Source organism: Bombina bombina, chromosome 2 (genome assembly GCF_027579735.1).
Source record: "Bombina bombina isolate aBomBom1 chromosome 2, aBomBom1.pri, whole genome shotgun sequence".
In the NCBI taxonomy this organism is placed as follows: Eukaryota; Metazoa; Chordata; class Amphibia; order Anura; family Bombinatoridae; genus Bombina; species Bombina bombina.
The window spans coordinates 28,501,068-28,518,925 of record NC_069500.1 but is presented as its reverse complement, the minus strand read 5'-3'; the positions used below and the strand labels follow the sequence as shown (position 1 = coordinate 28,518,925).

At 37.9% G+C, this 17,858-nt stretch overlaps 1 protein-coding gene across 3 annotated transcripts in view; it reads right to left on the bottom strand.

Moving 5' to 3' along the window:
* The window catches only part of CNTFR (ciliary neurotrophic factor receptor), a 1,195,985-nt gene that overhangs the window by 201,688 nt on the left and 976,439 nt on the right, over nucleotides 1-17,858 (bottom strand). For all 3 annotated transcript variants that reach the window (XM_053700981.1, XM_053700983.1, XM_053700982.1), the window contains exons 7-8: nucleotides 1,073-1,190; nucleotides 703-869 (exon numbers count right to left, since the gene is read on the bottom strand). In XM_053700981.1, the coding sequence (XP_053556956.1) occupies nucleotides 703-869; nucleotides 1,073-1,190 (285 nt within the window). The remainder of the gene's footprint in view (nucleotides 1-702; nucleotides 870-1,072; nucleotides 1,191-17,858) is intronic.

The window sequence follows — 17,858 nt, the reverse complement described above, 5'->3', positions numbered from 1 at the left end:
AAACAGCCATCGATTTTAGTAACGGTTGCTAAAATCATTTTCCTCTTACAAACAGAAATCTTCATCTCTTTTCTGTTTAGAGTAAATAGTACATACCAGCACTATTTTAAAATAACAAACTCTTGATTGAAGAATAAAAACTACATTTAAACACCAAAAAACTCTAAGCCATCTCCGTGGAGATGTTGCCTGTGCAACGGCAAAGAGAATGACTGGGGAAGGCGGAGCCTAGGAGGGATCATGTGACCAGCTTTGCTGGGCTCTTTGCCATTTCCTGTTGGGGAAGACAATATCCCACAAGTAAGGATGACGCCGTGGACCGGACACACCTATGTTGGAGAAACTTATATTTGTCTGACAATAGAAGGTCTAAACATTAAATGCAAAATGCTTTCAGATATAAGGCTGTATTTTTATGATATGTCCAATTTTCAGGTAATGCCCCTTTAAATATACCACATTTGATAAAAAACATTGAACATATTACCACACTGTGAATACAGGACTCATACCCAGAGGTAGAAAAATATCACTATAGTTTAACAGTGAGGAAAAACATTTGCTTTGCTAGTCAAAAATGAAAAAGGTACTAGTCCCATCAAATAAAAATTTAGAAAAAAAAGACTAATTTCTTACTATTGCTTGTGACTGCAATATTAGTGGATATTTCCAGCCGTGCTCATACCGTATTGTAATAGTTACCTATAGAAAATTCATCAAAGCTGATGGACGTAGAGCTCTTCCCTAACGCGTTTGTAACCACCACTGTCACAGTGTACTTTAATGTAGAGAATAGGCGGCTGTACTTGATGTGACATCTGTTTTTGGGAAAATTGTCCCTTTCACAGAACAGCTGCTTTGAGTCGTGCCTGGAAACAATAAAGAAAAACCATTCAGTCACTTCTATAAATCAGATACCTCCCTTGTCCAATCATAAGAAAGGCTGAGAGTGGTCTTGAGTTTTGTCCCACCCTATAACACATATGATCAGTTTGTTCACTGTCCAGATAAACTGTATTCTGAGGACCTTTATTAATTCACATACATTTCTACGGTCATCACAAAAACTTACATCACTGTGATGTTAAAGTAGTTAGGGATATAGGTAGGACTAGTGAGGTGCCAGCTGCAGTAGAAGGAAGTTGGATAGTTGTTCGACCGACAAATCAGTACAGGCTCCTTAGGAGGATCTGAAAGGAGAAACAAATTACAGATTTAAACATTTGCTTGTGCACAGGATTATGCATTCAGACATGTTTTACAGTCAAACTTCCATAAGTATCACTCCTAGTTGTGTTGAAATATGTACTGTTTCTGTAGCTCTCTAGTTTCCTTATCAGTAATTACAAATGTACTAAACCAAGGAAGTCCAAACTATGGCCCAAAGGTTCCATTCAACCATTAGCACCAGTCAGAAGAAAACACACATCATTAACCTGTTTTTTAAAGAATGTACAGAATAAATTTGGAAATTTGAGACGCATGTATCTTCTATTAACAGTCATTTCCTATGTGATTTTTAACTAAAATGTGATTATAATTAAACTGTATTTTGTGGGTCATATAAGTATATTAGTTTAGCAGTCTGTAATATTCACCAATAAGAGTCATTACAGTATATTAGTCGTATGTAATATGCACCAATCCGAGTCATATCAGCATATTATAAGTTTAGCAGTCTGTAATATTCACCGATCAGAGTCAAATCAGTATATAAGTTTAGCAGTCTGTAATATTCACCAATCAGAGTCAAATCAGTATATAAGTTTAGCAGTCTGTAATATTCACCAATAAGAGTCATTACAGTATATTAGTCGTATGTAATATGCACCAATTCGAGTCATATCAGCATATTATAAGTTTAGCAGTCTGTAATATTCACCAATCAGAGTCAAATCAGTATATAAGTTTAGCAGTCGGTAATATTCACCAATCAGAGTCAAATCAGTATATAAGTTTAGCAGTCTGTAATATTCACCAATCAGAGTCAAATCAGTATATAAGTTTAGCAGTCTGTAATATTCACCAATCAGAGTCAAATCAGTATATTAGTTTAGCAGTCTGTAATATTTACAAATCAGAGCCATATCAGTATATTAGTTTAGTAGTCTGTAATATTCACCAATCAGAGTCATATCAGTATATTAGTTTAGTAGTCTGTAATATTCACCAATCAGAGTCATTTCAGTATATTAGTTTAGTAGTCTGTAATATTCACCAATCAGAATCATATATCAGTATATTGGTTGAGTAGTCTGTAATATTCAACAGAGTCATATCAATATATAAGTTTAGTAGTCTGTAATATTCACCAATCAGAGTCAAATCAGTATATTAGTTTATCAGTCTGTAATATTCACCAATCAGAGTCAAATCAGTACATTAGTTTAGTAGTCTGTAATATTCACCAATCAGAGTCATATCAGTATATGAGTTTATCAGTCTGTAATATTCACCAATCATTTCAGTATATTAGTTTAGTAGTCTGTAATATTCACCAATCAGAATCATATCAGTATATTGGTTTAGTAGTCTGTAATTTTCTCCAATCAGAATCATATCAGTATATTGGTTTAGTAGTCTGTAATATTCACCAATCAGAGTCAAATCCATATATTAGTTTAGCAGTCTGTAATATTCACCAATCAGAGTCATATCAGTATATTAGATTAGTAGTCTGTAATATTCACTAATCAGAGTCATATCAGTATATAAATTTAGCAGTCTGTAATATTCACCAATCAGAGTCATATCAGTATATTGGTTTAGCAGTCTGTAAAATTCACCAATCAGAGTCATATCAGTATATTAGTTTAGCAGTCTGTAATATTCACCAATGGGAGTCACATCAGTATATTCCTTTAATGTTAAAGAAAAAAAGATTTAGTTTTTTTGCACTTAAATTGATATTAAACAGCTAGAAGTGGTGCAACAATAAAGCAGATACCAGAATTAATACGGTGACACAAGTACAGTAAGTGGGTTTTGTGGCTCAGACAGAAGTTATGTGTAATAGGGTGACACAAGTACAGTAAGTGGGTTTTGTGGCTCAGACAGAAGTTATGTGTAATAGGGTGACACAAGTACAGTAAGTGGGTTATGTGGCTCAGACAGAATTTATGTGTAATATGGTGACACAAGTACAGTAAGTGGGTTTTGTGGCTCAGACAGAAGTTATGTGTAATACGGTGACACAAGTACAGTAAGTGGGTTATGTGGCTCAGACAGAAGTTATGTGTAATAGGGTGACACAAGTACAGTAAGTGGGTTTTGTGGCTCAGACAGAAGTTATGTGTAATAGGGTGACACAAGTACAGTAAGTGGGTTATGTGGCTCAGACAGAATTTATGTGTAATACGGTGACACAAGTACAGTAAGTGGGTTTTGTGGCTCAGACAGAATTTATGTGTAATACGGTGACACAAGTACAGTAAGTGGGTTATGTGGCTCAGACAGAAGTTATGTGTAATAGGGTGACACAAGTACAGTAAGTGGGTTTTGTGGCTCAGACAGAAGTTATGTGTAATAGGGTGACACAAGTACAGTAAGTGGGTTATGTGGCTCAGGTAGAAGTTACTTGTAATAGGGTGACACAAGTACAGTAAGTGGGCTGTGTGGCTCAGGTAGAAGTTATGTGTAATAGGGTGACACAAGTACAGTAAGTGGGTTATGTGGCTCAGACAGAAGTTATGTGTAATATGGTGACACAAGTACAGTAAGTGGGTTATGTGGCTCAGACAGAAGTTATGTGTAATAGGGTGACACAAGTACAGTAAGTGGGTTATGTGGCTCAGAGAGAAGTTATGTGTTATAGGGTGACACAAGTACAGTAAGTGGGTTATGTGGCTCAGACAGAAGTTATGTGTAATAGGGTGACACAAGTACAGTAAGTGGGTTATGTGGCTCAGACAGAAGTTATGTGTAATAGGGTGACACAAGTACAGTAAGTGGGTTATGTGGCTCTGACAGAAGTTATGTGTAATAGGGTGACACAAGTACAGTAAGTGGGTTTTGTGGCTCAGACAGAATTTATGTGTAATACGGTGACACAAGTACAGTAAGTGGGTTATGTGGCTCAGACAGAAGTTATGTGTAATAGGGTGACACAAGTACAGTAAGTGGGTTTTGTGGCTCAGACAGAAGTTATGTGTAATAGGGTGACACAAGTACAGTAAGTGGGTTATGTGGCTCAGGTAGAAGTTACTTGTAATAGGGTGACACAAGTACAGTAAGTGGGCTGTGTGGCTCAGGTAGAAGTTATGTGTAATAGGGTGACACAAGTACAGTAAGTGGGTTATGTGGCTCAGACAGAAGTTATGTGTAATATGGTGACACAAGTACAGTAAGTGGGTTATGTGGCTCAGACAGAAGTTATGTGTAATAGGGTGACACAAGTACAGTAAGTGGGTTATGTGGCTCAGAGAGAAGTTATGTGTTATAGGGTGACACAAGTACAGTAAGTGGGTTATGTGGCTCAGACAGAAGTTATGTGTAATAGGGTGACACAAGTACAGTAAGTGGGTTATGTGGCTCAGACAGAAGTTATGTGTAATAGGGTGACACAAGTACAGTAAGTGGGTTATGTGGCTCTGACAGAAGTTATGCGTAATAGGGTGACACAAGTACAGTAAGTGGGTTATGTGGCTCAGACAGAAGTTATGTGTAATAGGGTGACACAAGTACAGTAAGTGGGTTATGTGGCTCAGACAGAAGTTATGTGTAATAGGGTGACACAAGTACAGTAAGTGGGTTATGTGGCTCAGACAGAAGTTATGTGTAATAGGGTGACACAAGTACAGTAAGTGGGTTATGTGGATCAGACAAAAGTTATGTGTAATAGGGTGACACAAGTACATTAAGTGGGCTATGTGGCTCAGACAGAAGTTATGTGTAATAGGGTGACACAAGTATAGTAAGTGGGTTATGTGGCTCAGACAGAAGTTAAGTGTAATAGGGTGACACAAGTACAGTAAGTGGGTTATGTGGCTCAGACAGAAGTTATGTGTAATAGGGTGACACAAGTACATTAAGTGGGTTATGTGGCTCAGACAGAAGTTATGTGTAATAGGGTGACACAAGTATAGTAAGTGGGTTATGTGGCTCAGACAGAAGTTATGTGTAATAGGGTGACACAAGTACAGTAAGTGGGTTATGTGGCTCAGACAGAAGTTATGTGTAATAGGGTGACACAAGTACAGTAAGTGGGTTATGTGGCTCAGACAGAAGTTATGTGTAATAGGGTGACACAAGTACAGTAAGTGGGTTATGTGGCTCAGACAGAATTTATGTGTAATACGGTGACACAAGCACAGTAAGTGGGTTATGTGGCTCAGACAGAAGTTATGTGTAATAGGGTGACACAAGTACAGTAAGTGGGCTGTGTGGCTCAGACAGAATTTATGTGTAATACGGTGACACAAGCACAGTAAGTGGGTTTTGTGGCTTAGACAGAAGTTATGTGTAATAGGGTGACACAAGTACATTAAGTGGGTTATGTGGCTCAGACAGAAGTTATGTGTAATAGGGTGACACAAGTACAGTAAGTGGGTTATGTGGCTCAGACAGAAGTTATGTGTAATAGGGTGACACAAGTACAGTAAGTGGGTTATGTGGCTCAGACAGAATTTATGTGTAATACGGTGACACAAGTACAGTAAGTGGGTTTTGTGGCTTAGACAGAAGTTATGTGTAATGGGGTGACACAAGTACAGTAAGTGGGTTATGTGGCTCAGACAGAAGTTATGTGTAATAGGGTGACACAAGTACAGTAAGTGGGTTATGTGGCTCAGACAGAAGTTATGTGTAATAGGGTGGCACAAGTACAGTAAGTGTGTTATGTGGCTCAGACAGAAGTTATGTGTAATAGGGTGACACAAGTACAGTAAGTGGGTTTTGTGGCTCAGACAGAAGTTATGTGTAATAGGGCGACACAAGTACAGTAAGTGGGTTTTGTGGCTCAGACAGAAGTTATTTGTAATAGGGCGACACAAGTACAGTAAGTGGGTTATGTGGCTCAGACAGAAGTTATGTGTAATAGGGTGACACAAGTACAGTAAGTGGGTTATGTGGCTCAGACAGAAGTTATGTGTAATAGGGTGACACAAGTACAGTAAGTGGGTTATGTGGCTCAGACAGAAGTTATGTGTAATAGGGTGACACAAGTACAGTAAGTGGGTTATGTGGCTCAGACAGAAGTTATGTGTAATAGGGTGACACAAGTACAGTAAGTGGGTTATGTGGCTCAGACAGAAGTTATGTGTAATAGGGTGACACAAGTACAGTAAGTGGGTTATGTGGGTCAGAGAGAATTTATGTGTAATACGGTGACACAAGTACAGTAAGTGGGTTTTGTGGCTTAGACAGAAGTTATGTGTAATAGGGTGACACAAGTACAGTAAGTGGGTTATGTGGCTCAGACAGAAGTTATGTGTAATAGGGTGACACAAGTACAGTAAGTGGGTTATGTGGCTCAGACAGAAGTTATGTGTAATAGGGAGACACAAGTACAGTAAGTGGGTTATGTGGCTCAGACAGAATTTATGTGTAATACGGTGACACAAGTACAGTAAGTGGGTTTTGTGGCTTAGACAGAAGTTATGTGTAATGGGGTGACACAAGTACAGTAAGTGGGTTATGTGGCTCAGACAGAAGTTATGTGTAATAGGGTGACACAAGTACAGTAAGTGGGTTATGTGGCTCAGACAGAAGTTATGTGTAATAGGGTGACACAAGTACAGTAAGTGGGTTATGTGGCTCAGACAGAAGTTATGTGTAATACGGTGACACAAGTACAGTAAGTGGGTTATGTGGCTCAGACAGAAGTTATGTGTAATAGGGTGACACAAGTACAGTAAGTGTGTTATGTGGCTCAGACAGAAGTTATGTGTAATAGGGTGACACAAGTACAGTAAGTGGGTTATGTGGCTCAGACAGAAGTTATGTGTAATAGGGTGACACAAGTACAGTAAGTGTGTTATGTGGCTCAGACAGAAGTTATGTGTAATAGGGTGACACAAGTACAGTAAGTGGGTTTTGTGGCTCAGACAGAAGTTATGTGTAATAGGGTAACACAAGTACAGTAAGTGGGTTTGGTGGCTCAGGCAGAAGTTATTTGTAATAGGGCGACACAAGTACAGTAAGAGGGTTTTGTGAATCAGACAGAATTAATGAGAGACACTAAATGCACCTTATGCAACTGCTGTATTTTTTTTTGTTTGTTTTTTTTAAACACCAGGATTTTGATCTCCTGTGAGCTGGTATTTATGTTGGCAGAAATGCCACAAATTTACCTTATTTACTGAGTGTCAGTCTGGTCCCTTGTGCTGATGTAAAAATCATATTGGTTATTTATTTCATGAGTGTATTAAAGCTTAATCATTTTTGCCAGGGGAAAGTACCATCTTGGCACTGATGCAACTGCTATCACATTGCACTGCTGAAAGCCCTGTGTCTGCTGGGTAACTAATCCGGCTTTTATACATGCAAAACCAAAATCCATATTGTGTGTGATCCACAGAGCCCAACCATTTTGCTTGGAGGGTAAAAAGCTTCTGATACGTAATTCTACCTCTGAGCTTCCACAAGTCTCAGACTTTTACTCAGATCTATAGAATAATAATAATATTGATATCATAAAAGTCTTATTACTTGTAAATATGTCAATAGATCTGCAAGAAGACGAAAGCAGCAAGCAACCACACAGATAACGTAGCTTCTATTAAACGCTAGGTATTGGCAAATATTGGTATTAAGCATTAGTTTACTGAATGACGAATATGGCCACAGACAGAGGCATTTTGCTCTTTTCGGAGCCAAATTTATTCATCTAACTGCAACACATAACTATCTCTAAAATTCTACATATGTTTGTTAAACTTTTGCACAAATAAATGCAGAAGACTTGTCCATACCTATTAAACACAGTATAATTGCATAATAAACATCTGCATAATACAAAATACACATTTGATTTCATTTTCCAGTCCCTATATCATGTGACAGCCACCAGCCAATCACAGACTCATATACTGTATGTATACAGTGAGGTCAGTCAGTAGTCTCTGGTTCAGATAAAAAGACTACGGGGCCGTTTTATCAACCCTCTGTCGGACATGATCAGATCAGCGGATCATGTCCGACAGACATCGCTGAACTGCTGGTGCAACACCGCCCCCTGCAGATTCAACCAGGGGGGTGTCAATCAAACCCGATCGTATTCAATCGGGTTGATTTCCCAAGAATGTCTGTCCGCCTCCTCAGAGCAGGCGAACAGGTTGCTTCATAACTGGTGTTTCTGGCGAGTCTAAAGGCTCGCCAGAAACACGGCCCATACGGAGCTTGATAAATGGGCCCCTACATCATTTCAATGGGAAGTTTATTAAAACTGCATTCTTCATCTGAATCAGGAAAGTTTCATTTTCATTTTTTTTGTCCCTTTAAAAATGTACTATTGTAAGTTGTCACTGTTTAAAGTGATTGTGTTTCTCATTTGTGGTCTGATGAACCTTTGGAAAAACAAATATTCGCCTCAATCTATATTACCTTGCAGACAGGTCTACTAATACAACTGATACTGCAGTATGAGCTGAGCTTAAAAACAACTCTTGTTCTATATGTAAATAGCTTTTAACTAAACATGTTAATGCATAAAACCTATTTAAAGGGACAGTCTACTCCAAAAAATGTTATTGCTTAAAAAGAAACCTAATCCCTTTATTACCCATTCCCCAGTTTCCATAACCAACGCAGTTATATTAATACACTTTTTACCTCTGTGATTACCTTGTACCTAAGCCTCTGCAGACTGCCTCTTATCTCAGTTATATTAATATACTTTTTACCTCTGTGATTACCTTTTATCAAAGCCTCTGCAGACTGCTCCTTATCTCAGTTATATTAATATACTTTTTACCTCTGTGATTACCTTGTATCTAAGCCTCTGCAGACCGCTCCTTATCTCAGTTATATTAATATACTTTTTACCTCTGATTACCCTGTATCTAAGCCTCTGCAGACTGCTCCCTTATCTCAGTTATATTAATATACTTTTTACCTCTGTGATTACCCTGTATCTAAGCCTCTGCAGACTGCTCCTTATCTCAGTTATATTAATATACTTTTTACCTCTGATTACCTTGTATCTAAGCCTCTGCAGACTGCCCTTATCTCAGTTATATTAATATATTAATATAACTGAGATAAGAGACAGTCTGCAGAGGCTTAGATACAGGGTAATCACAGAGGTAAAAAGTATATTAATATAACTGAGATAAGGGCAGTCTACAAAGGCTTAGATACAGGGTAATCACAGAGGTAAAAAGTATACTTTTTACCTCTGTGATTACCCTGTATCTAAGCCTCTGCAGACTGTCTCTTATCTCAGTTATATTAATATACTTTTTACCTCTGTGATTACCTTTTATCAAAGCCTCTGCAGACTGCTCCTTATCTCAGTTATATTAATATACTTTTTACCTCTGTGATTACCTTGTATCTAAGCTTCTGCAGACTGCTCCTTATCTCAGTTATATTACTATACTTTTTTACCTCTGTGATTACCCTGTATCTAAGCATCTGCAGACTGCTCCTTATCTCAGTTATATTAATATACTTTTTACCTCTGTGATTACCCTGTATCTAAGCCTCTGCAGACGGCTCCCTTATCTCAGTTATATTAATATACTTTTTACCTCTGTGATTACCCTGTATCTAAGCCTCTGCAGACTGCCCCTTATCTCAGTTATATTAATATACTCTTTACCTCTGTGATTACCTCGTATCTAAGCCTCTGCAGACTGTTCCTTATCTCAGTTGTATTAATATACTTTTTACCTCTGTGATTACCTTGTATCTAAGCCTCTGCAGACTGCTCCCTTATCTCAGTTATATTAATATACTTTTTACCTCTGTGATTACCCTGTATCTAAGCCTCTGCAGACTGCCCCCTTATCTCAGTTATATTAATATACTTGTTACCTCTGTGATTACCTTGTATCTAAGCCTCTGCAGACTGCCCCTTATCTCAGTTATATTAATATACTTTTTACCTCTGTGATTACCCTGTATCTAAGCCTCTGCAGACTGCTCCTTATCTCAGTTATATTAATATACTTTTTTACCTCTGTGATTACCTTGTATCTAAGCCTCTGCAGACTGCTCCTTATCTCAGTTGTATTAATATACGTTTTACCTCTGTGATTACCTTGTATCTAGCCCTCCGCAGACGGCTCCTTATCTCAGTTATATAAATACACTTTTTACCTCTGTGATTACCTTGTATCTAAACCTATGCAAACTGCCCCTTATCACATAACTATGTATTATCTCTTGACCATGGGAGAGAGCACAATGTTATCTATATGGCTCGCATGAACTAGCAGTATCCTGTTGTGAAAAGCAGAAAATGTAGAGGTTTAAATGTTATAAAGTTTATTAATATAACAAAGCTGAGGAATGGGTAGTAGTGTTATCTATCTTTCTAAACAATAACAATTCTGGTGTAGACTGTCCCTTTAATAGCTATTCTTTTATATGTATGCTGACTGAGACAGCTTCATTTTTCATATTCGTTATAGGATCTTTCAAGGGACATAAAAAGGAATAACCTAATCTGTTAGTGTTTTATTATTGCGCTATTGCTTGTATATAACTTGGTGTTTAACCCCTAGAAAATGGCTTAAACATATAATATAAGTCAGCTCTTAAATTGAATGCTCTATCTGAACCATGAACTGTTCATTTTTACTTGTACAGTATGTCCCTTTAAACAACAAACCATACCTCCCAACATTTCAAAATTCAAAAGAGGGACCCCCCCCCCCACGGAAAAAAAATGTGAAATGGGGTGGGCGGGGCTTAAAAAAATCATAAGACCAAAGTAATATAGAAATTCTAAAACAAGTCATAGATTTTAATACACTTAGGCAGCAAATCAAACACAAGCTCAAACCACTGGTATGGCTATGTGAGCTATGTATTTAATTAGCCTTTGCAAAGACATTAAAAAATAAATATTTTTATCTTAATTGGACATTTAATAATAAATTCTTTAAAACTGCTCTCTGCATTCCCCATTAATATTCTAAATTCTGGCCTTTAAAGTCAGCAAAAATGCACAGTAGCACACTACATAGCATACACTTACACATGCAGATACACACACGATACATAGTATACACTTATACATGCAGATACACACACACACACACACTACATAGTATACACTTATACATGCAGATACACACACACACACACTACATAGCATACACTTATACATGCAGATACACACACACACACTACATAGCATACACTTATACATGCAGATACACACACACACACTACATAGCATACACTTATACATGCAGATACACACACACTACATAGCATACACTTATACATGCAGATACACACACACTACATAGCATACACTTATACATGCAGATACACACACACTACATAGCATACACTTATACATGCAGATACACACACACTACATAGCATACACTTACACATGCAGATACACACACACTACATAGCATACACTTACACATGCAGATACACACACACTACATAGCATACACTTATACATGCAGATACACACACACTACATAGCATACACTTACACATGCAGATACACACACACTACATAGCATACACTTATACATGCAGATACACACACACACACTACAAAGAAAACACTTACACATGCAGATACACACACTACATAGCATACACTTATACATGCAGATACACACACTACATAGCATACACTTATACATGCAGATACACACACTACATAGCATACACTTATACATGCAGATACACACACTACATAGCATACACTTATACATGCAGATACACACACTACATAGCATACGCTTATACATGCAGATACACACACACTACATAGCATACACTTATACATGCAGATACACACACACTACATAGCATACACTTATACATGCAGATACACACACACTACATAGCATACACTTATACATGCAGATACACACACACTACATAGCATACACTTATACATGCAGATACACACACACTACATAGCATACACTTATACATGCAGATACACACACACTACATAGCATACACTTACACATGCAGATACACACACACTACATAGCATACACTTATACAAGCAGATACACACACACACACACATTACATAGCATACACTTATACACGCAGATACAAAGACACTACATAGCATACACTTATACATGCACACACACACTACATAGCATACAGTTATACATGCAGATACACATACACACACTACATAGCTTACATTTATACATGCAGACACACACACACTACATAGCATAAACTTATACATACAGATACATACACACAGTTATGGATACAGATAGACACACACACTACATCATATATGGGTATCTGTAATTCATTGTATGGGGTCCTGGGGTTGGCAAGCACATTAGCTGGCAGTCTGCGGCTGCCACTGTTCATTACCCTGGTATTAGCACTGCTCATTGTATAAAACTGAAGGCATGCTAGTATTATCACCAGGGGTTAGACATCATCACTACCAGAGGTTAGGACCGTCTTTAACACAGGGCAAAAGGGGCAGCTGCCCTGGGCCCAGTCTTTGTTGAGGGGCCCTATAGTCCTAAAAAAAAAAACATGGGGGACACACACAGTCAGTCCTAATATTGTCACAGTCAAACGTTCTCTGCTTATATTTATTTGTGAGAAAAGGTGCTAGACCTTGCCAATGTCATGTGACATTCCAAGCTAGTGCCATGTGCTGTTTTAAATGTGCACTGTGCAGCACTGGATGCTAAGCCCTAACTAGGCATCCAGTCAATCCCACTGCATCAGAAAAGGTCCTGCTGGGGTTACCACTGTTACCAGGTAACTGCTCTGGTGGTGGGGATTGTTTCTGGGTAGGGCTGACTATAGGCGCATGCATCCGAAAGCTGGAGTGTCAGGCACGTGAGGATTCGAGCATCTGTGCAGCTGCACACACTGCTCTCTTCAGTCTTGAGGCTGTGTGACTCGTCTGTATCCATGCAGCCTTGGGCAGACAACATGCAGTCTGCTGGTCCCCTTATCCCTGCTCTTTCTGCTGTGGCTCTAAGGTCAACTAACTGAAGTTTGTTAGGAAAACAGTGCTTTGTAGAAAGGTGTCAGTGGGAAGAATAAGTGAGTGTACACATGCCCCTCCCCCATGCAGCATTGTCTAGTGCAGGATGAGAGGGAACTTGTTCCTTGCAAAGTATTGACATGTGCTGCTGTGGCTGATGTATAGTGTCATGCTTATACTTCACACATTAAGGTAAGGTTTATTTTTATAGTTTTTATTTCTCTCTGTTTCAGATTTTACAGCTTCCCATAGTAGTTCTACTGTTCCAGTCAGTAAACTTATATCTGTCTGCACCTCTATGCTTCCGCCTCAGTCTTTACCTTGCTTTGCTCCTGTTGGCTGCTCTAAATCTCTTTAACCAGCTAACCTCACACCAGAATCACATTCAAAAGCATATTAAATTATTCCAAAGTGGAGGAATTTATATATTTATTTACTTATTAGTACTGCTTAGGTCCAGTTTCACACATTGCAATTTTTTTTTTTAATGATTAGCCCAGCAGTGGATGATCCACTGCTGGGCTAATAATTTAAAAAAAATAAAAATAAATTGATTTAGTTGTTTTTTGGGATGTTGGGGTGGAGAGCGAAATTGCATGGGAGGGGGGGCCCAAGAAAATGTTTGCCCGGGGTCCAGTCAATATTAAAGACGGCCCTGCCAGAGGTAGGTTTTAGAGGTCACCATTACCTGAGGTCAGAGGGTATACAGCCTTCTTACTCCTGCTTAACCCACACACCATTCCTTTTCCACAGGTAATTTAACAGGTATCTAACCCTGTGAGAGCAAAGCCAACTGCTTCTGAGTATGGGCCCAACAGAATTTAAAAAAAAAAAAAAATTTTTTTTTTTTTTTTTAAATGCCTGGGTTAAATCGGGACAGATGGCTAGCAAATCGGGACAGGGGGACAGACCCCTAAAATCGGGACTGTCCTGTGAAAATCGAGACAGTTGGGTGGTATGAACAAACAATTCTATTGCGCATTAAAAGGCTAAATGTAGCCACCAATCAGCAAGCGCTATCCAGGGTGCTGAACCAAAAATGGGCGGCTCCTTAGCTTAGATTTCTGATTTTTCAAATAAAATAGAATAGGAGTAAATTAGAAAGTTGCTGCTCTATCTGAATCATGAAAGAAAAAAAAATAAGTTTAGTATCCCTTTAAAGTGAAATAAAACCCCTAATCTTACTTTAATGATTCAAGTAGAGAATACAATTTTAAACAACTTTCAAATTTATTATCAAATGTGTTTCATTCTCTTGGTATCCTGTGTTGAAAAGCATATCTAGGTAGGCTCAGGACCAGCAAAGCACTACTGTGAGCTGGCTGCTGATTGGTGGCTGCACCTCTTATCATTGGCTCACCTGTTATGTTTAGCAAGCTCCCAGTAGTGCATTGCTGTTCCTTCAAAAAAGGATGCCAAGAGAACAAAGCCAATTGATAATGTAAGTAAATTGTAAAGTTGTTTAAAATTGTATACTCTGAATCACAGAAGAAAACTGTTACTGAAACTAACATGAAAGTGCAGAGATGGCTAGAAATATATTTATATTGGCTAATAAGGACCGCAATCATATTGACGAACAGGAAACCCCTCCTGATGATTTAAAAAAAGTATTATTTTATTTTTATTTTTCAGTTCAGGACACTGTTTTTATTTATAAAAATAAACAAAACATTTTAAAATGTGCACTTTTATGGAACAAATAATAAAACTACCTTAATTTCCCTTTAGTAATAATGGTAAAAAAAACTGCACAGCAAGAATATACAAATAACAGAAAGAAATATAAATGTCTTTAGGTAACTTGGAACTCGTTTACAGAAAAACGAACCACAGATTAGCTACAGGAAAACCAATAAATCTATTTCTGCTGCTGTACTAGATTTCCTTTCATTAACAGACTGATAATGTATTATTTTACATTGAATGTAGGGAAAATAAACAAGGAACAAAAGGGTTAAAACAATATGTGTGCAGTATGCAGGCTGTGCCACGGATTGGTGCTTTACACAGGGTTCTGTATGAAGACAACAAATAGCTGTATAGCCTCCTGTGCAGACTGACAGATAGTGACTTCCCCAGCGCGTTACCCCAACATGCAGTGCTGGCTGCATGCTGCTCCGCAAGATGAGCTTTCTACTAATGGCTCTGTCAATCAGCCCACGCCAGATAAAGCCAAAGTCTCTGCTGGTAATGAAATAGGGAACTTGAATTATTCAAACCAATGCACAAAATCTGAGCAGTTATTACAGGGCCAAGGAGGAAAAAGGACAACAGCTGTATGTAGGAATGAGTCACAGTCGTGCTGCTGGGATAGAGCGTTTAGGTGCATATCAAATTTGCATTGCCGTCAAGTCGCTCTCTGAGACAGTGTGACACATGATTTAAGGTCTGTTCTCCCAATCACACAATGATTCAGTAAAATCACAGTAAAAAAAAATACATTTTATAGCTCTCAGCCTGTGTGTTCTAACGCCTAATGTGATTTTTTTCACATTAATAACGATAATTTATAATATGTGTAATCTAAAAAAAGTAGATGTCATGCTTTTAACATCTATATACAGAATTATTACAGTTTCTAAAATAATATCATATTAAATGGAAAATTAATTTATCAATGTAAAATAAACCAATATTATAATTAGAATATAAAATGTAACCCCAAAAAATTACAGGATTCCCTGGAAATATTTTACAACTTTTGATTATTTTAAAACAAAATTGTAACACAAAGATTAATTTATAAAAACATACACACACTCACACACACCCACAAACACACACTTACACACTCACTCACACACTCACATGCACTCACACACTCACACACACACACCCACAAACACTCACACACAAACATACACACATGCACTCACACCCACACACACCCACAAACACTCACACTTACACACACAAACATACACACTCACACACACACTCACACTCACATGCACTCACACACGCACTCACACACACACCCACAAACACTCACGCGCGCACACAAACATACATACTCACACACGCACACACTCAATCACACACACTCACACATGCACACACGCACTCATACTCTCACTCACACACTCACACGCACTCACACACACACTCACACACACAGACACTCAATCACACACGCAATCACACACACTAACACATGCACACATGCACTCATACTCTCACACACGCACACTCACACACGCACACAGTGTTCTCCAGGACCACCGTGACCCGGGTGATTTTACTGACTATTAGGCTAAAATTTTAGTCAATTTTAATCTATAATTAGCTAATACAAAATGTTTTCAATGCTTATTGCAAAAATTATCATTAAATACATTTATGTTAAATTATACAATTATTTTGTGCTTTGGATAGTGGATTTCCCTCACCAAGCTTTACAAGATATCATGTATTTGGCCATCTAACACAGGTCTTGATTACAACCCTAGAAAAAGTTATCTCATTTATTTCAACAAAAAAGGAAACGCATCAATTAATTTTTTAAAGCTATCTTGACTGAACAACTTACGGAATTGGCTGGGTCTTTACAATTAAATAATGGCTATAATGATAATACTATTTATTAGTATGAAGAAAATAAGGGAGGAATTGATTTGTTTATTAAAGGGACACTAAACCCAATGTTTTTCTTTCATGATTCGTATAGAGCAACAATTTTAAAGCAACCTTCTAGTTTATTCCTATTATCAATTTTTAAATGGGCCGGCTCCGAAGCTTTCATTCCTGCTTTTCTAAATAAAGATAAATATATATATATATATATAAAGAACAAAGAAAAATTGATAGAAGGAGTAAATTAGAAAGTTGCATAAAATTGCATCCTCTATCCAAATCATGAAAGAAAAAAATTTGGGTCTGGTATCCCTTTAAGGTTGATCTATTTCAGTGACTGCACTTTACGTGACATCATCTGTTATGCAAATGAAGGCACAGTATGAAATATCTTTTGAAGATGGCAGGTTTGATCTTGTATGGGATGGACTCTAATGCAAGTTTTAGTTTAAGAGGCGAGAATTACACTGGGCTGGCTCACAAATGAGTTATCTTATGAGATCTGTACAGATAAACTGCTGATATTAATTATTAAGCAACACTCCTCAAATTCCAAGCTGGTAAAGTCTGTTGAGGGGTTTAGAACTCTGCCCCGAATATATTCCTTTATGTTTTGTTTTTTCTTCACTAATGGGCAGACGTTATCTGCATCCTGAGCACATTTGTTCCTAATAAATTATGGAATGGGTGATGTCTCCTTGAGTGCTTTCCTCTGGGGCTCCAATCACTCAGCCTGGGTTTGCTTAGAAGAAGTCTGCTATGTTACTAAGTAAAATCAAAATGTCATTAGAGCCACAGTCCCTCCAGCAAATCTGTGTGGTTTTGTTTAAAGGCAACCTACTTCTGTAATAAATATTTTATTAAATCATTTCAATTGCATGTTAGATTTTATTCCTTTTTATTTATTTATGTTTAATGAAAATATGCTTTTTCCTAACAATGACCAACAGCCCACACTGGTTTAGAACAAGAGGAGATGCAGCAAGTGCAGAGGCGCCAGGGACCTGCACACTGGTTGCATTGATCTGCTGGCTGCAGTGTAGGTGCGCCAGTCAGGCCCAGTGCTTTCATCACTCTCACCCTTTAAGGCATTTTATCTTAGATACCAGTTGGCTTAATGCTGCCCTAGCGGGTCTATAGGGGCCATACATATGATCTGAGC